At 41.2% G+C, this 21368-nt stretch overlaps 1 protein-coding gene across 2 annotated transcripts in view; it reads left to right on the forward strand.

Annotated features, from left to right (window-relative positions):
- LOC138982821 (protein slit-like) overlaps window positions 1–21265 on the forward strand; it is a gene marked incomplete in the record, with an annotated part of 197303 nt that extends 176038 nt beyond the window's left edge. Inside the window, 14 exon segments of one of the 2 annotated variants that reach the window (XM_070356174.1) lie at window positions 475–534; window positions 974–1106; window positions 1734–1805; window positions 2210–2281; window positions 2575–2646; window positions 3491–3562; window positions 3930–4093; window positions 4296–4512; window positions 5270–5503; window positions 6705–6760; window positions 9427–9670; window positions 10541–10767; window positions 12051–12251; window positions 15117–21265. In XM_070356174.1, the coding sequence (XP_070212275.1) occupies window positions 475–534; window positions 974–1106; window positions 1734–1805; window positions 2210–2281; window positions 2575–2646; window positions 3491–3562; window positions 3930–4093; window positions 4296–4512; window positions 5270–5503; window positions 6705–6760; window positions 9427–9670; window positions 10541–10767; window positions 12051–12251; window positions 15117–15352 (2060 nt within the window). 2 annotated transcript variants of the gene reach the window in all.
- Between the last annotated feature and the right edge of the window lie 103 nt (window positions 21266–21368).

Genomic DNA, 21368 nt, shown 5'->3' on the forward strand with positions numbered 1-21368 from the left:
AGCATGAAGCAGGTTCTGGTGCTTATTTACAACCCGGCCTATCTCGGTGGGTCAAGATCAACGTAGCGAATCATCACCGGGGGTCAAGCATGCCAGATGAAGGAATGAGTTGGGTCATCAGTTTCAGTCATGAAGCTTGTCTGCTTGAATGCTGTAGGCTGACTGAATATTATCTAGAAACATCCGGAGAAATAAGAAATCTGCATAGAGCCCTCGTGAGCCCTCACAATTTTATAAATTCACGTTCGTAAACGGCCTGATTGGTGGATTTTCGTTTACGCCAGGAAAGCTACGCCAAGACTTATTAGTGAAGGGAAGTAACTGTTGTGCAGGTTCTGACCTCGAGCTCAGATTAGCGTTTGCCTCCCCTAAAAAAATGTTACACCGCTTCCATTATTGGTAAGCTGTTACATGTACCTAGTAATTTCTCTCTGCTTCGATGATGTTTCAAATGAATTGTTTTATTTTTTGCAGAAAACAATGAGCTTGGGTGTCATCTGGGAACACCGCATTGCTGCCCGCACAGCAACATGGGTAAACTGCAGCATTAATACCAGTGTGTCACTGTGTGTGTGTGTGTGTGTGTGTGTGTGTGTGTGTGTGTATGTGTGCGTGTGTGCGCCTGTGCGTGTGTGTGTGAGAGAGAGAGAGAGAGAGAGAGAGAGAGAGAGAGAGAGAGAGAGAGAGAGAGTGGTACAATGGTACCACATGATCACTTATGTCATGTAGCAATTATGTTGTTTCAGTTGTAGTTCACATTAATACACCCATACAAGTAAGTTTTTATATGGAGATTTAAATTAAGAGTACACACACACAAGCTGAGCAATTCTCTTTCTATAAATATTCCACACACACACACACACACACACACACACACACACAAGGCACATGCTGTTAAGAGGGATTTTGTTGTGTTTTATTTTTTTCGTCACTCCTGTTTTTCACTCTTGCTTTGGGTGTTTGTGTGCAGTGACCATTGAAAAGAGCTGTGACCCGCGGGCGTACTGTCCCCCCAAGTGTACCTGCAAGGGCACCATCGTCAGGTGTCGCTCCCAGGAGATGACCGACATCCCCAAGTACATCCCTCTGGACACCACAGAGCTGTCAGTAACACTATTTTGAGATTAATGCTTAACACTTTCTACCCCACCTATGTTGACCAATTTTATTTTAGCCGAGACCAGCTGTGTGTAGTAACTGTGTATCAACATGCCAGAATGCAGGCGTTAGATGGACGTAACAGGAAGCGACTGAAGCTAACAGTCTGAGCGGATATATCCGTACCTGGTCATATGAGTGGGTACGGATATACCTGGGAGACAATGAGTTAAAAGATATTTTTTAAACTTTTGGACACAAAAATTATTGTATTATTGAAAGATCGTAAATTAATTTTTTGACACATGAATTATTGTTTAATTGAAAGATCATAATTGAACTTTTGGACACAGACACTATTGTTTCGCAAAAAGATCATGAATTTAAATTTGGACACAAAAATTATTGTTTCATTAAACAACGTGATTACAACATTTCATAATCTTTAGAGTACAAAAGGTGTTTGACTAGATAGGTCAGTTTTAACTACATTTTGCAACATTTAAACAAGTATTATCAGCCTTGTGTTGACACGTTTCAGGCACTTGGATGATAATCAGATTTCAGACTGGTGTTGCAATATTTTTAAGATGACAATAACATTTCAGACTCCTCCATTTTTTATGTTTCAGATACCTGGACGACAATAAGATTTCCAGAATCCCAGAGGAAACCATTGGTGTTTTAACAAATTTAAAACGATTGTGAGTTTTACTTTTGTATTTTTATTTCTATAGTGTTGATACATGTGTGACACCTATAGTGGGACGCAATAGCCCTCCCTCCTTGTCACAGCCGCTACTCTGCAGACTTGTCTGCCAGCTTTTAGCAATGAGCTATTTATAGCTGAAATATTCATTGGCTGCCAGTGAGACACCTGTTGGTTTTAGAGAGGTGTTTGTAATTAAGTCTGACCCGTTGTGTTAACTTAGCACCTGTATATTTATTGCTAATGACAAATTAGCCAGGCTTTTCCTATTTTCATTTTGTAATGAGTGCAAAAAGCTGTACTATACTACATTGTATAGCTACCCATCCACCATGATTGGCTAGTTTGCAGTCTGTATTTAGTCATGGTAACTTATAATGTTAATTGAATTATGTGCAGGGATTTGAGCCACAACAAACTGGTGACCTTGCCTGAGAAGATCTTTGCCAACTTGACACAGCTCAACACACTGTAAGTACACATAACAGATACCTCCTCCTCCCCCCCTCTCTCTCATTTTTTAAAAATTTTATTAATGTGGATGGTGCAAGTGTTTGATAGACCTCTGTAGATAACAATACATATTTGTAAATTCAAATGAATTTAAAGAATTTAAGATTTTATTATTTAAATGATTACATTTTTCTTCGATTTAAATCTTCAAAACGAGAATACAAAAAGTATAAAATCTCCGTAGTCTTAAGCAGTTGTTTTTGAGACAAAGCTTATTACTGCTTGCTGACTGCCTTTAATTTCTGTGTCAGGATTTTGAGCTACAACAACCTGCAGTGTACAGCCGCCACCAGCTTCTTTGGTCTGAAGGAGCTCCGCATCTTGTGAGTGGCATTCACTCTTTGTTTCTATGACAACTGAACTATTTACTGCCTCTGTACTGTCTTGCGTTCTTCTTCTTCTTCTTCTGCTTCTTCCTCTCAAGGGACCGACTAAAAGTGGTGGTTATAGACTGGTGCTTTCTATGGAAAGGTGACCAATAAGGCCACACACAAAAAATAGTCTGTTTACGGTATCCCGACCGACCCTATTTTTTCGCGCGACCCGCCTAGACTTTTTTTTGGCATTTGGGGGAGAAAAAAAGTCCTTGTTTTTTGGCAAAATAACTTAAAAATATGGTTTTGGGGAAAAAAAAAAATTAAAAAAACAAATCCCAACCTACCGACCCTATTTTTTTTGCCTATGTTACCGTAAACAGACTATTATTTATTGTTTTGGGTCTAAAGAAAAAAGTCTAAGGGGATCCTTGAGAGGTGGTGCCCAGGGCTGGATCGACTATATTACTATTTCTCTACTATCTCCACCCAAGCTGTCTGCTACCTTTTTTTTTTAACCTACTTTTTTTTCTTCCTTTTTTGATGCTAAGAGTCTTACCTTAGAAATGCTGCTAAAAAATATCAGCGAAATGTAAGTGTAATTGTAGCAGCATTGTGTTATTAATCCTACATTTATTGTCGTGAAACTCCCAATAGCTAGGTCAGTTATGATCCAACTTTTTTCCCGCATTGTAAAGTGCTTTAGGTAAGCCCTAAACACATGTTCTATTATGACTGTTGTTATTTATTATGTAGTAATGTGTTGTTTTAATTAAATACTTTTGGTCAGGTCAAAATGGTACATTGCAAACCAGGTCAGCTACTATGTGACACGTGCTGTGTGATGTTGCAGGTCTCTGCATGGAAACAATCTCTCGACCATCCCGTTTGGAAGTTTTGCAGACCTAAAGCTCATGTCCCACATGTGAGCACACTGTGTGTCCTGCCTTCCTGTCTTCCTGTCTGTTCTTGTGAAAGCGGAGAGCTAGGGTGGAGAGAATTGTCACCTTAAATTAGCTTCTAAGAATATTATGAAGTCTTTGTAGAAAACGTTCACTTTATTGTTGGGGCGACTTATTTTTTAGCCTACTATGAGTGTGTTCATGATGATAATTATAACAATGAAGAGGTTGTCCTGACTGAATGTTAATTGTGATGATGATGATGATAATGATGATGACAACGATGATAATGATCGATGCTGATGGTGACGATGATAATGACGATGATGATGATGAGGAGGAGGCCTTTGAGAATAATTCTGATTCTGATTCTGATTCTGATGATGACAGAGCACTGGGCGGTAACCCCCTTGTGTGCGACTGTAACTTGAAGTGGTTGTCGGACTGGATCAAGCGTGACTGGGTGGAACCGGGCATCGCCATGTGTGCCAGTCCCAGGCAGATGAAGTCCAAGCTCATCCTCTTCACAGACTCAAGCTACTTCGAGTGCCTCAGTAAGGATACAAATGTTGCCTCTGTTTCATATTATATTCTAGAAAAATGTGAATTAACCAATATGCAGGCACACCCGTATGTGTGCACACACACTCGCACACTCTGTCTCTTTCCATGTATTGAATGCCAGGCTCAGTTCCTCTCACCCTAGCTCTTATACCTCAAGTCAAGACACGTACACCACTAGACTTTTTGTTTCAGCGGACCCTGACCCGCAGATAGCGGAGAAGTGCAACGTGTGTCTGAGCAAGCCCTGTAAGAACGACGGAGTCTGTAAGCTGGTTGAGTTCAAGAATTTCACCTGCGGGTGTACCCCTGGTTTCCATGGTGACCGATGTGAGCAACAGATCGATGCCTGTTTTGGTAACCCGTGTAACAATGGCGGCAAGTGTGAGGTGCTGGAGTTTGGCAGGTTCAGGTGAGACACTCTGCTAGCTCTCGTAGTCAATGTGTTAGTGTGTCTTGCATGTTTCAAAGGCTGACAGTGGGGGCCAAGTTTTATGGAGTTTGGCAGACGGTATCAGTACAACACAATACAACACAACAGAATCGTACACTACACACTACGGAACCGTACACTAAACACAACAGAATCGTACACTAAGCACAACAGAACCGTACACTAAACTCAACAGAATCGTAACAGAATCGTACATAAACACAACAATATCGTACACTAAACACAACAATATCGTACACTAAACACAACAGAATCGTACACCAAACACAACAGAATTGTACACTAAACACAACAGAATCGTACACTAAACACAACAGAATCGTACACTAAACACAACAGAATCGTACACTAAACACAACAGAATCGTACACTAAACACAACGGAACTGTACACTTATCACAACGGAATCGTTCATGCATGCAGTGTTGAGCAAAGCAGTGACCATTTCTGGCATCAGGTTTCACTGCCTGAATCGGGTTTGAGGGTGCTGTAAAACGAACATGGATGGTAGGGTTGGGGTTATGGCTTGTGGGTAGTACATGCATGCAGTGTAGAACAAAGCAGTGACCGTTTCTGGCATCAGGTTTTAATGCCTGGATGGGTTTGAGGGTGCATGATCGTTGTAAGACAGACATGGATGGTAGGGTAGGGGTAAGTTAGGGTTGCAGGTAGTTGCGTAGAGCAAAGCACTGACCGTGACTGTTTCGCACAACAGGTGTCACTGCCTAGACGGGTTTGAGGGTGACCGTTGCGAAACCAACATGGATGACTGTGAGGACAACGTTTGCCAGAACAATGCGACGTGCGTGGACGAGATCCAGTCCTACTCTTGTCGCTGCGCCACGGGCTTCACTGGCAAGTTCTGCGAGAACCGCATCCCCTACTGCAAGGCTAACTACAACTTCTGTCTCAATGGCGCCACCTGCGTTGCCATGGAGGCCGACTACAGGTGGGTGGGCACGCCGCTATGGTCCAGTTCATTGCTGATCCCTCTTCTTGAGGCTGGTGGTAGTGTAATATTGAAAGAAGGGACAGCTGGTGGATCATGTGTGTGTGTGTGTGTGTGTGTGTGTGTGTGTTTGTGTGAGCCCCGTTAAGCTGCCTTTTGCAAGTTTACACACCCTCATAAGGATGCCGGGTCGGTATATCCTGCCGGCAGCATAGGAAAATATTGTCAAAAGCCGTATAAAACGGTCAATAAATACCCCTAAATTAAGTTTCGTTTCGTTTTACGTCAGGCAGGAAAATGGAGGTAAAATGTCACGGATGCATGTTTTTTACACACCTCTTGCGTAACACGTGACCGCGCATACGCTGTAAAATTCCTCACACAAGGTCACACAAGTTCGGCGCGCCACAAATTCAGTTGACACTGAAAATGGACGCCGTAGTTTGGAGAGAGCAGCGGCAAGAGCAGCGATGTGACCGAAAGAGGCCGGTATATTTAATTTGGATGATTTATGTTTATAATATACGAAAGTGTGTGTGTGTGTGTGTGTGTGTGTGTGTGTTAGTAAGAGCACCGTTAAGCTGCCTTTTGACCACTTTATGATAGTAAATGTCAACATACACTACATGGCATCTCTATTCATGTAAAATGTCAGCTTAGCTAAAGTTTCAAAATAGGCGAATGATTTCTTTCCAACTTCATTTAGAATTACAAAATAAAGTTTCATCTCAAATCTGGACAGAATCGGCCTGTAAACTCTGCTCATTTTTCCCGGCATCTTAATGATTGTGCAAAGTCACTGACCGGATAACGTGGCTCACACCAGTATGTGTGTGTGTGTGTGTGTGTGCTAGCACGTGTGTGCGTTCTAGTGAAAAGAACTTTTTTTGTTTTTTTTCAAGTTTTTGAAGCTACAGCTTTAAAACTTAATTCATACACTTACAGGGTTGGAAAACCTCTTTAATCATGACCCAAGTCTGCTTCATTCTGTTCGAAGTCACAAAAGGGTCTATTTCAGTTCAGGTGAAAAAGTAGGAAATTATCATTTCTTGAACACTTATGGAGGTAGAGCTAGGCAGATCATTTCAGATTCATATTGCATAAGACGCAGGTGATTCATATGAGCATTTTCTTTTTTTGATTTACTTACAGTTTAAAAAAACCTGAAATATGTAATTTGATATGGTGTTAATGTTTCCAGGTGTGAGTGCGCAGCGGGGTTCATGGGCAAGAACTGCTCTGAGAACGAGGACGACTGTAAGTCTCACGTATGCCAGAACGGGGCCACGTGCCTGGACGGTGTAGGCTCGTATACCTGCATGTGCGCCACAGGCTTCTCCGGCCAGCACTGCGAGATTGCGCCTGTCCTTGGCTTGCCTAACTATGACTCTGCCCGGGGCCCTGGGGGCGGGGCCTGCAAGTACCACCAGTGTCAAAATAACGCTGTGTGCCACCAGCCCAAGGGCTCCCAAGACTATATGTGTAGATGTGCACCAGGTAGGAGCTTCGCTAGCGGTAACTCTTAACACCATTAAACCTCCCCCTGCTGGCAAGGAATTGAAAAGAAAAAGCAAGCCTTGGCTTCTTGAAATCGTCTTGGGCTGTTTCCTTGACTCATCTCTGTTGTCACGTTTTGGATTTAAAGATTCAACCCCCTCCCTCCGCCCCCCTCTCAGACACACACACACACACACACCACACCACACACACACACACACACACTACACACACACACACACACACACACACCACACACACACACACTACACACACACACACACACACACACACTACACACACACACACACACACACACCACACACACACACCACACACACACACACACACCACACACACACACCACACACACACACACCACACACACACCACACACACACACCACACACACACACACACCACACACACACACCACACACACACACACACACCACACACACACACACACACACACACACACACCACACACCACACACACACACACTACACACACACACACACACACATCACACACACAGACACACACACACACACACACACAACCTATTACTCTCCCTTTTCCCAAGATCCACAGTGACTTTAATCCTGCCCCAGGCCTTGACATAAATGGAACCTGATCTTTCTTCGGAAGGCGAATCTTTTTCACCTCCCATATCAGATTTATGTTAGGGTGCAAGTGTGCCTTGCCAGTGGAGGGTGGTTGTATGCTTCACCGTTTTATCACCACTACATGTTATGTTCATCTTCTGCCACCGATTTCCAGGGGGGGGGGGGATATTGAAAACAATTGAGACCCAGTTTTGTATAGTTTTTGAAAGATTTAAAACAAAAATTGTTATCAGGAAAAACTTTTAGAACATGGAAAAAAGTACACGAAGGTGACAAATGTTTGCGGTGATAGCGGTGAAGGCTTTTTTTCTTTAGTTGCTTTAAGGCATGTTAGACACTTTAATTAACTTTCAATTGTTTCAGCTTCAGATGCTTTTGCAGTCAGTGTTGCCACAGTTAACATAACTTTTTCAAGTGGATAGTTGACAGTATGATAATTAGATCAGTTATTAACAATTTCAGTCAGTCTGCAGATGTGTTCCATATTATTGTTTTGACAATGTTTTTGCCCTCTGTGCAGTTTATTTTTGACAATTAATTGTTTTCCCCCAAAACTTGGCATGCAAGCTTTGTTTCTCTCGTTGCTTTCAGCCTTTGAACTTCATTTTGAAGTTTCTGCCTTCAGCGTTTTTAATGTGCAATTTGACTAGAGTTATTAATTTCCAGTATAATTTGGAAGCATGTGTTATTTAGAAGAAGAAAGTGGGCGTTATTAAAATTGTCTGTTGAAACTTTGCAGCTCTGGGTTTCAGTATGTACACTCTCTCTTGGTTAGCTTCATGCTTCAAGCTTTGCATTAAACTGCCGCTTTTTTTAACGAATTCAACATTGATGCTTTTCAAGAAAGCACATGCAAAAATCACTTTTATAGAACTCACAAAACTGTTGTAATTCAAGTTTAGAATTGTTCGAAGTCTGAAAGCAGCGAGCAATTGATGTTTATGAACCACAGATATTTCCCAAAAGTTTGAGGATTTCCGACAACATAATGTTGAAGAGTTTGCCTCTTGGCTCATTTTAAATTCCCTTATGCTGGGCACTCCTTATTTCATCATATTAGATCCCAGCCGTTAATGAAGAGTGTTACTGTTATTGTCACTGTTTAAGACATCATCAAAATGTACTAAAAGTGAGTTAGATTTTTGTTGTGGCGCATGGAAACAGGTAGTTTAACAGAATGCAGGCTCAGTCAACTAGCTGATTAATCTACTGTTATAATTATGGTCTTCTAAGTTCCTTTTGTTTTCATCTCTCGAGCATATCGACTGATATAGCTAGGTGTCACTATAGTGTGACAGGAAGAATTCAATTATGCTCCAACATTATTTGCCCACAACATGCCAAAATGAGTGATGTGGATTTTTGCCTTCAGGGAACTGCACAGAGCATAGTATATCGCTTTTAATGACGGTCCACATAAAATTTCTGTTTGCATTAATTTTGCTCAAACTTTTGTAGTTTCGAGTTCTTGTTCTACTGTTATTAACTCAGTGTGTACCTATAAGGTCACCGCTAGCCTACAACAGGAATGTTTTCAGTGTTGTGGGGGAAATCAAAACCTGAGCATCGAGGACAGAAAGAAGTTTATGAACAAATGCGATAACAAAAAAAAATATACATAAATAAACAAATACAAACAGACAGTCAGCATGGAGAAAACTGCCCAACTTTTGGGTGGGTAGGTGTTTGGCTTTAGTTTTCATCAGCTACATACCACGCATTTTACAAATGGAGAAAGCTGAAGATTAAACTGATGAAATGATGTCATGAGGTTGACCTTAAGATCTTCTGTCCAGGTTTCCACGGCAAGAAGTGTGAGCGGTTGTCAAGCGTGTCCCTGAAGGACGAGGACTCCTACCTGCAGTTCCCACGGCTGGATTTCCGCAACGGCTTTAACATCACACTGGTCTTCAGCACAGACTCTGACAATGGTGTGCTGCTGTACTCCGGCGTGGACCAGCACATGGCGGTGGAGCTCTTCAGGGGTCGCATCAGAGTCAGCTACGATGTCGGAAATTATCCTGTTTCCACCATGTTTAGGTGAGTCAGTTACAATGTTCAGGCACCTATCCTGTTTCTGCCATGTTTAGATGAGTCAGCTATATGCATGTCTGCAAGATTTGTCTTGGTTCAATAAATGAGCATCGGGAATTTCACAGTTATATTTAAACTTTCCCTGCTGTTTCGTTTATATACCAAACTGCATTTTAAATGCAAAATCATTTTAAATCCTGATATTAATTGGGTAAAGTCGACTTCGTGAAGTCTACATCATGAAGGTTGCTACACAAAGCTTTGGCATTGAGTTTTCTGTAAAAAAAAGACTTTGCAAACTCTTTGCGAAAATTCAATTTTACCCCGCCAGGTAATATGTTTCTGACATATTATATGAGTCTGCAACTTTGTTTTATCATATGATCGAGTCTGCTTTCTTTCTTTATTTGGTGTTTAACGTCGTTTTCAACCACGAAGGTTATATCGCGACGAGGGAAAGGGGGGAGATGGGATAGGGGAAAGGGGGGGGGGAGATGGGATAGAGCCACTTGTTAAGTGTTTCTTGTTCACAAAAGCACTAATCAAAAAATTGCTCCAGGGGCTTGCAACGTAGTACAATATATGACCTTACTGGGAGAATGCAAGTTTCCAGTACAAAGGACTTAACATTTCTTACATACTGCTTGACTAAAATCTTTACAAAAATTGACTATATTCTATACAAGAACCACTTAACAAGGGTAAAAGGAGAAACAGAATCCGTTAGTTGCCTCATACGACATGCGGGGTGCAGAGAAATAAGGATGTGGAAAAGAAGACTTTTGGTAAGTGAAATAAAGGTGATGGATCCAGTCAGGTAGAAATAAGACAACAAGAAAAGAAATCGAGTCTGCAACTTTGTTTCATTCAACACAGCTATGAGAGAGTGGATGATGGCAAGTCCCACACGCTGGAGATGCTGATTGACGGGAAGAACTACACCATGACGATTGACGACAACGGCCCGCCCAGGACCATCGTCAACGAGGGCCCCAACACATACCTGCGAGTCCAGGATGACTTCTTCCTGGGTGGCCTCCCCTCCACCGTCAACACGCGCGCCTTTAAGAAATGGCACATCAGGGACGGCACCAGCTTCAGAGGTATAAAACTCACCAACCTAGCTGGCACGCCTCGGTACAGGCACACATACAATGTGGTCGTTCAATATCACAGGGGACATTACTTTCAAAATAAACAATGGCAGCACCTTAAGGAAGTTTAACCTGGGTCCAACCGAGCTGTGTGGGAACCTGCGTGTAGCCCTGGGGTCTGATTGAATGAAATTATAACAAATCTAGATTTCAACCAATCTGATCCCGCGGCTGTGTAACACCCAGTTGGGTTGTTGTTGCTGATGCATGCAGGTTGCATTAATTATTCCCATTGTGGGTTAATTGTTACGTTGTACATGAACCTGATGCATATTGTACCTTTTACAGTGTGCATTATGCCGTAGCTGTTTGTTTGTTTGTTTGTTTATTTGTTGCTTAACGTCCAGCCGACTACGCAGAGCCATATCAGGACGAGGAAGGGGGGGGATGAAGGGGGCCACTTGTCAAGCGATTCCTGTTTACAAATGCACTAACCCATTACTTGTGTCCCAGCAGGCTTTAGTAAAACTAAATTAATACCTACTGGAAGATTACCAGTTTCCAGTATGTTAAAATAGGCTTAACCTATCTACTGCTGGTTTGTTTGTTTGTTTATTTGTTGCTTAACGTCCAGCCGACTACGCAGAGCCATATCAGGACGAGGAAGGGGGGGATGAAGGGGGCCACTTGTCAAGCGATTCCTGTTTACAAATGCACTAACCCATTACTTGTGTCCCAGCAGGCTTTAGTAAAACTAAATTAATACCTACTGGAAGATTACCAGTTTCCAGTATGTTAAAATAGGCTTAACCTATCTACTGCTGGACTTACATCAGAACACTAACAGATTAAACTATACATGAATCGCGAGACAAGCGGCAAGAGAAGAGATTTTTGGAAAAAATACAGGTGAATGAGCAAGAAGGCAGAAAAAAGAAAAGAATTCATTAAGAAAAAGAGAGCATGACAGGAAAGAGGAACCAAAAATCTACCTAACAGCAAACTAGAAAGCTCCTGCGGTTCCAAAAACAGGAGGGGCTTTTAATTTCATAACCGCAGTGCCCCACTGCGGGACCCGTAGCTGTTACAGGTTATCATATTGTTATCATGGACTTGTTAAGTTTCTACCTGTTAGAGACTGCATTATGTTGTACCTAGTTTGTACCTGTTACAGATTGCATTATGTTGTACCTGTTATACAGACTGCAACATATGTTGTTATACCTGTTGCAGGTTGCATTATGTTGTACCTGTTATACAGACTGCAACATATGTTGTTATACCTGTTGCAGGTTGCATCAGCAAGGTGTACCTAAACAAGAAGCAGCTGGACCTGATGTCGGCCACCACGCGGCACAAGGTGACCCCTGGCTGTAACAACGACCCCTGCCATAACCACCTGTGTCAGCGCGGTAGGTGCAAGCCGCGCCGAAAACAGTCGGGCTACAAGTGTAAATGCAAGCGAGGATATTCGGGACAGTATTGCGATAGAGGTTAGTTGGACGTTGCCACGACAACGGGAATCGTTCAGTGTCTGTGATGAATGGATGACACCTGACCTGTGACCCTGCACCTTGCATGGCTGAGTTAACCTTTGTTGTTTGTTGCTCCCTGCACTTGTCAAGTTCACTGACTATCTCACACAAACACGCAGCACTTGTCAAATTCACAGACGTATCTCACACAGACAGCATTTATAATATTGTATCGACACAGACCTTTTCAAGCTCGACTTACCCTGTGTATCAATAAAGGGATTGCTTAGTGTTGACTCTGACACCCTGTGTGTCAATAAAGGGATTGCTTTGCGTTGACTCTGACACCCTGTGTGTCAATAAAGGGATTGCTTTGCGTTGACTCTGACACCCTGTGTGTCAATAAAGGGATTGCTTTGCGTTGACTCTGACACCCTGTGTGTCAATAAAGGGATTGCTTAGTGTTGACTCTGACACCCTGTGTGTCAATGACTGACACCCTGTGTGTCAATAAAGGGATTGCTTTGCGTTGACTCTGACACCCTGTGTGTCAATAAAGGGATTGCTTTGCGTGACTCTGACACCCTGTATATCAATAAAGGGATTGCTTAGTGTTGACTCTGACACCCTGTGTGTCAATAAAGGGATTGCTTAGTGTTGACTCTGACACCCTGTGTGTCAATAAAGGGATTGCTAAGTGTTGACTCTGACACCCTGTGTATCAATAAAGGGATTGCTTTGCGTTGACTCTGACACCCTGTATGTCAATAAAGGGATTGCTTAGTGTTGACTCTGACACCCTGTGTATCAATAAAGGGATTGCTTAGCATTGACTCTGACACCTTGTGTGTCAATAAAAGGATTGCTAAGTGTTGACTCTGACACCCTGTGTATCAATAAAGGGATTGCTTAGTGTTGACTCTGACACCTTGTGTGTCAATAAAAGGATTGCTAAGTGTTGACTCTGACACCCTGTATGTCAATAAAGGGATTGCTTAGTGTTGACTCTGACACCCTGTATGTCAATAAAGGGATTGCTTAGTGTTGACTCTGACACCCTGTGTGTCAATAAAAGGATTGCTTAGTGTTGACTCTGACACCCTGTGTATCAATAAAGGGATTGCTTAGCGTTGACTCTGACACCCTGTGTGTCAATAAAAGGATTGCTTAGTGTTGACTCTGACACCCTGTGTATCAATAAAGGGATTGCTTAGCATTGACTCTGATACCTTGTGTATCAATAAAGGGATTTTTTAGTGTTGACTCCGACACCCAGTGTCGATAATGGGATTGCTTAGTGTTGACTCTGACACCCTGTATGTCAATAAAGGGATTGCTTAGTGTTGACTCTGACACCCTGTATGTCAATAAAGGGATTGCTTAGTGTTGACTCTGACACCCTGTGTATCAATAAAGGGATTGCTTAGTGTTGACTCTGACACCTTGTGTGTCAATAAAAGGATTGCTAAGTGTTGACTCTGACACCCTGTGTATCAAAGGGATTGCTTAGCGTTGACTCTGACACCCTGTGTATCAATAAAGGGATTGCTTAGCGTTGACTCTGACACCCTGTGTGTCAATAAAAGGATTGCTAAGTGTTGACTCTGACACCCTGTGTATCAATAAAGGGATTGCTTAGCATTGACTCTGACACCTTGTGTATCAATAAAGGGATTTTTTAGTGTTGACTCCGACACCCAGTGTCGATAATGGGATTGCTTAGTGTTGACTCTGACACCCTGTATGTCAATAAAGGGATTGCTTAGTGTTGACTCTGACACCCTGTGTATTAATAAAGGGATTGCTTAGCATTGACTCTGACACCTTGTGTGTCAATAAAAGGATTGCTAAGTGTTGACTCTGACACCCTGTGTATTAATAAAGGGATTTTTTAGTGTTGACTCCGACACCCAGTGTCGATAATGGGATTGCTTAGTGTTGACTCTGACACCCTGTATGTCAATAAAGAGATTGCTTAGTGTTGACTCTGACACCCTGTATATCAATAAAGGGATTGCTTAGTGTTGACTCTGACACCTTGTGTGTCAATAAAAGGATTGCTTAGTGTTGACTCTGACACCCTGTGTGTCAATAAAAGGATTGCTTAGTGTTGACTCTGACACCCATCAATAAAGGGATTGCTTATTGTTGACTCTGACACCCTGTGGAACTATTTGGTGTGATGTGTACAGACTATATCAGAGTGACTTAACCTTGTAACATTTTATAAATAAGGTTTCAACCTGAATGGCCCCGTATACCAAGATCCTTCAATGCACTTGTGGCTGATTTGTACTATTACTTGGACTGCTATACTCTTCCCCTTGTTGCTTAGCCTGTCTGCTGCCAGTAAATATTTGTATAAAAAGCATTACCTGTATTTTTCTGAATGGACAACTTGCAGTGTGCCTTTGATGTATAAATGAATGCTACACACACACCCACACACACATTGTTTGGTTGTTGTTGTTGTACAGTTCTTCTTTGTTGTTTATTGATTGGTTTGTTGCCCATTGAGGCAAGTTACAGACAGCAAAAAGGTTAATAAACAATGTTTGGAAAAAACTCTTTTGTTCAAACTCTCTTATTTAAATGTTGTTCAAATTATGTCACAAGTTAACTTTTTTTAAGTCTTAAAGTCCATTGGAAAGCCTTACATGCCAACTTTTAACAGTTGTATGTAGTGTGAACAAGTTAGCAACATTTGGTTGGTTAATTTTCTAACTAAATTCTTTGATTTATATTGGCATTCTGTTTTCACGCACCCTCTCTGAATCGTGTGATTTTGATCACCTTTATCAGCTGTGAGTGTGTACTGTGCCTTCATCACAAGGCATGTAACCTTTCATCAACTGTAAGCTGCTGCTTCATGTTGTGTTGCAGCCCCCACCTGCAAGGAAATCGTGTTCCGCGACATCTACGAGGACCCCAAAACCAAGTGCAAGTCCAAGGTCCGCATCAAGTACCGACGCTGCGAGGGAAGCTGCGGGAAAGATTGCTGCGTTCCGAAACGCATCAAGACTCGCAAAGTCAGACTCTTCTGTGAACAGGGTCCCAGTTATGTATACGACTTGCCCGTCATTCGCCGCTGTGCGTGTAAAAATTGTCACAGAAAATAAGACAGAGCTGACAGTCATGCAGCAGACACAACTTATTTATAATGCAAGATTCGTGGCAAAGGGCTTTTGAACACTGACATCGTCAGGGAACATCCCTGTAGGAACTCCTTCAGAGGACGTAAACACTACTAGGCTGCTGTGCGCTGGAATAGACAGAGCTGTGCGAATTTGTGCAAACACTGGAAAAAGAGTGTTGTGCTCTTCGTGTTGAGACTGGACAAGATAAGAATGCTGTGCTTGTCATATATTATAAACACTGGAAAATAATGACAGACAGAGTGCTGTGTTCTCTGTTAAAAGTTTGTGAACATGAGGCTGCATGGTTTCGTTTAACTTCTTTTGGATTTCTGACAATCATTTTACTGAACACCAGCTGTGGAATAGACTCCCCAGATATACCAGTGTAGCACAGGCCAAAGGCAGAAGGACATTTCATTAGCATACAGTTGTCTGAGAAATTGTTCTGGTCCAAGCACAAACTGTCTATAACAGCAGAAGGTCAGTACACCAGAGAGGATGGCCTTTCTGTTTGATATCAGATAAGACAGGACAGCCAGTCACATAAAAAAGGCCACAGGGGGATCGAAACCTCAGTGTAATACTGAAAGCAGTTTAAGTGGCTTTGGTGCAAACTTGTGTCTGTGTGGTCTGATGGTTCTAGGCTGTTAGGTTTTGGTGCAAACTGGTGTCTGTGTGGTCTGATGGTTCTAGGCTGTTAGGTTTTGGTGCAAACTGGTGTCTGTGTGGTCTGATGGTTCTAGGCTGTTAGGTTTTGGTGCAAACTGGTGTCTGTGTGGTCTGATGGTTCTAGGCTGTTAGGTTTTGGTGCAAACTGGTGTCTGTGTGGTCTGATGGTTCTAGGCTGTTAGGTTTTGTCATAAAAGAGTTATTAACCTGTGATAGCAACACAACCAGAGAATCACAAGAGACACTTTTGAAAGATCTTGCAGCATGTTTAAAGCAAATCAAGAACTGCATGCGCCAGTCTCAAAGAAGAAACTTAGGGCAGCCTCAGAAAACGATAGCAACGGTTGCAGTTGTATAGGTTCAAGACTGAAGTCACAGACTTTAAAACAAAAAATGAACCATGTATTGCTGGTTACTGGAAGTACATGAAAACTTGTAATTGATAGTTTTCATCAGGACTGCAGATATTATTGTCTATATATATAAGCCTGCAGTACAGACAACCGCTGTTGCTTACTTCGCCACTGGGTGGGACTCACTGCAGTGTCTGGCTCCCTCCTCTGTAGAGAATGAGGTCTACGCAAACACTGGAAGATTCACACAGAGAGTGGCTACATGATGAACACTTGCGTGCTTCACTTAAATGAGATTGACCAGAAAGACAGTCTACACGCGTGTTCAATACATGGTGATGCTGCGTAGCAACAAGACGGATCTTCACAAACATAAACACTATATAACAGTAAACAGTTGTGGCAAACTTTTAAAAAGAAAAAAAACTGGCAGTGAAAGGTTGTGGCGCATTCTCAGAATGGGAAAAAAATGCGTCTGAGAAGTAACAGCGGCAAAGCATATGAAAGCAAACTGCAAAAGCAGGAGTCAAGTGATGTGTAAGGACTGAGACTGATGTGAACAACAAATGCAGGGGCAGACAACAACTAAAGAAAATGCGACAAACAATGATGATTACATTCTGTTAAATACACAGCAAAATGTAACCTACAATGACAGATGCGACGTTGAAAGTTCACCTGGCAAAGCGAGTTGTGCGCAGTGCGAAAGGCAGGGGGTAAAACTGACTCAACACAGAGCAAAGCAAAACCGAACTTTCTGTCAACTGGATGTACTCACTATTTTCAACAGAACTTGCATAGCGTTGCACAAGTTCTGCGTGTGTCTAAATGTATATGCCAAAGATACTGTATTTTGAACTGTCAGTTAAGTGGTCCGTATACATGGGTATAAAGCAATGTATTGGCCAGTATACTTAACAGTGTCTAGACCTTTTGTGAAGTTGAACACTACTTCATTATATGTTCTCATGGCCAGCTTTCAAAGTTTTAGGACTGGATGTTCAAATTTTGTCCGAGGTTGTAACAGTGTACCAAAATTGTTGGTGTTTGGTGATTTTATTTTAAATGTCCTGCTTTGACTGCAGGGGTGGATGCTAGGAAAAGAGTGTTATCTCATAAAAAAAAATTCTCTAAATAATAAATGTTTTTTCAAAACACTGATCATTTGAATTATTTCACGTCGGATTTTGAACACATTAAGTGGATCGAAAATGCATCACTTATTCATTCATTCACTCAAAAGAGAAAATACAATCCAAATAAGCACAACATCTCAACGTGTGAACAGACTTTTGTAAGAACAACATTGACTTAATCTCTATATGTTTAGATCTCTCTCTCTCTCACACACACACACACACACACACACACACACACACACACACACACACACACACACACACACACACACAAGCTGTGCACACAAAAAGTACTCAAGTGACAATCAGTAGTCAGTGTGAGCGAAGCACATCTTATCTATCTAATGTATGTAAATAGAGTTAAGATGCTCAAAATGTGTTCATTTGAACTGCACATAAAATGAACGTGTTTTGTGAAAGTGTAGCCTGTAGATCGCGCTGTTGTCCTTATCCACATTGTATTCTTAAACTTCAACAAGAGGCGAAGCCTTCAAGGCTCACGTAAGAAATCGACAAACAGTAACACAAACTCAATCACTCCGTCACACATACACACACACACACACACAGGAAGCATAGGTGAAACTGTGCAAGAAAGCGAGACCCTGGATCTGCCAACTAGTTTCGGCCCGCTCACAATAACAATGACCGAGACTTTCAGTAATTCCTTTGTGTGACGTCTAACCCTCTTACGTCATAATGTGACGTCTTCAAATAGTTTCTATCACACACGTCAAACACTTTTGACCGAGACGTAATCTTCTTATGCGAGCTTTATCCATAGACTCGGAAATGTTAAAGTTTCTATCACACACACACACACACGCACGCACGCACGCACGCACGCACAGACAGACAAAGTTTATCATCGCATAGGCTACACTTACGTGAGCCAAAAATGGCAAAGAGTCATTTGGTTTGATTACTTGTGTGGTGTAACGTACATGTTACACGTCAACCAGTGTTCCATACACAGTACCGTAAGTATGGGTGTTTCAGTTCTATCACATAGGGTTGAAAACCAGCTGAAGTCAGTGTGTTTGTATTTTACATTTCTTTTTATGCCCATGCATTCACCACTAATGTTGTTGATGATTTTGAAACAAATGTACAGAATGTTCTTCTTGCTAATAACATGTGATGACAAAATCAGGAGTATGTGATGATTGTTTGTTTTGCTTTTCAGGTTTGGTTAACACTTTATTTTACTGTCTCCTTTATTTTTGGATGCTGCGAAATATGTGACATTCTGTGTCACCTCTATATATATATAGGCTGAGAAAGTGATGTGTCATTCATTTATTTTATCTTTTTCATGGAATTATTGGGCGTTTTCTTTGTTGTTTTTGTTTTGTCTTTTTTTAAATTGTAATTTGTTTTCCCTTTTTTTTTTGGGGGGGGGGGGGAGGGGGGAGGTACTTATTTGTTTTGTTTATTTTGGTAATTTATACTGATACTTTCACAAATGACGCTTGAACTCTAAATGAACGATAATCGAAAAAGAATAAGAAAGCGAAAGGGTGTGTGTGTGAAATGCTGACACCAGTATTCTACAGCAGTCTGCTTTAACTTTAAGGCCACTCTTTTGAGTTTGAGAAATGTCTGTATAAAAATAATAAATAAATAAAAACATACAAGACCTCACAAAAGGCGGTGATATTTGATGATCTTTGCACCTTTTGTCCAAAATGATCCATTGGACTATGTATACTTCACCAGTATCAGCAAGTGGGCCTGCCGTTTTTCTTTGAGATACTTTCATAAAGCAGTGATTCACGGTTATCTGTCAGTAGCTGCACATTTATTGAGTTGTGGCCTTAGTGTCTCTTGTTGGTAATTTGTCCACAAGATTTCAGTGAGAAATGTTCGTAAATGCATGGCCCTGTTATACAGCAAACATAAGGTCAAGGCAATTAGTTTCATGCATACTTACTGTTGAATTCAGTTACTGTTAAGCATTTGGAGTTTTATTGTTATTTTTCAGAAGTTTCAAGTATAAATAATATGATGATTTTGTTGTTGTTGTGTATGTCAGCTTCATTGTTCTTGTACAGATTCGATGGAGTTCTACTCAGTGTGTATATTTTGTGTACAGTACAGCTGCACGTATTTATCTGTGGTGGTACCAGCAATCCACCCTCTACCATGTTTCCTCAGTCAGAAGACAGAACAAACATCAGTCAGAAGATGCTGTAAAGGGAATTAACTCTAGCTGACACTGTATTTTCTGTCCCCGCCACTCTTGAATTTCTGTGACCGGACACTGTGGAGAAGCATCACTGGTTTCCGATCTGGTACCCAGTAATTGATGAAACGCTACATGTATTTTCTGTCCTAGAAGATGTGAAAATGTTATCATCTAACATTAAATTAAATGAATGATTACATTACAGTCATTGCAGAAGTTAGAACTAAGGAACAGTAACAGTTTTCAAAGCATTTCCTATTATAATTACTATCCCTTGTAAATACCTAGATGTGTGATATATTTGCTGCTTGGGTTAAAAATAAGATCTGCGCATTGTATAAGATCTATGTGGAGTACAGTTCTTAAGTCTTGTTGTAAATGTTTAAAAGTTAGATCTGTTAATTATCCGGATCTAAATGAAGTAACACATTCTGTCTTGTCACAAAGGATGGAAAGTGAGATCTGTAAATTATATTACATTCAGAAGAAGCAAGACTTCTAAGGGGATTAAATTTAGATCTGCAAATTACATCAGATCTAACTGAAGTACACTTCTTGCATGGAGTCTTGTCATATATCAGATCTAGCTGTAGTTACACTTCTTCAATCCTGTCATTAGGGGTTAACAGTTAGATTTGTAATTGTTGTTCAATCTAGGTGAAGTAAGGCTTCTGGGGCCAATCCATAAGGGGTTGAAACTTGAACTTTTATCAGATCTATCCTAGGTAACACTTCTCGAGTCTATGATAAAAATCTGTTTTCTACTGTCATCTAGGTCCAGATGGATTCTGTTAATTTACACTTTTAGTTTCATTAGTGCACCTCCAATCCCATCTATGAAGTTTCAGTATCCACTAAAACCAGTTCTAGATCCACCACTTACCCATCTGTTGTGATTTAACCCCCTGGCCCAGAAACCATGATGGTAACACTTTGTGTGCATGTGATAGTTCATACTTCTCATTACATAACATTAAATGTAGTCCCGTTCTCTCTACCACCCACCCACCCCCCAAATGCTTCTGGCTTTAAATGCAGATTACTGCTAACAGTCTTGACCCATCATTTCCATATTTTCTCCTGTCCGTGTCAATCCTTGTTGTTTGTTATGCTTCACCAGTTTTATTTAAAATATGACTCCTCTATTCCTCTTCAATCCCTTCACTGAATCCATTGCTTACGTCTAGAAATATATGTCACCCGCTGTGTTACCCTAGCATGTTGATGTTCTCTTCATTTCTGTGTTCAAAATCATTAGTTCAGTGAAAGTTAATGTTCATGTAGCCGGCATGTATTCCTTTCTTTTTTTCTTAATTTGAAGGTCTACCTCAGTACGCAAAGGGAAAGCTGGCTTGACAATATGTTTGTAGACAAATGTTTGACATTGATTTGGTCCTTTAGTCAAGTTGTCTATGTCAGTTTAGATAGATTTTACAACTCAACCGAACAACACTCAAGCTGCCCTGGTCAGCCCTGACATTGTGAACATTTGTCATTATTACTATTATTATTATTGAGAAAAATAAATATTCATTTTCCTACATTATTCTTGGCTTCACATCTTGTTGACTGTGAAGTGCACGCATCAGCTGTAATATCAGGGAGACCACAGAAATAACAAATACATTTTATAATGTGCATGTCTACTG

This window comes from Littorina saxatilis, linkage group LG12 (genome assembly GCF_037325665.1).
Source record: "Littorina saxatilis isolate snail1 linkage group LG12, US_GU_Lsax_2.0, whole genome shotgun sequence".
NCBI lineage: Eukaryota > Metazoa > Mollusca > Gastropoda > Littorinimorpha > Littorinidae > Littorina > Littorina saxatilis.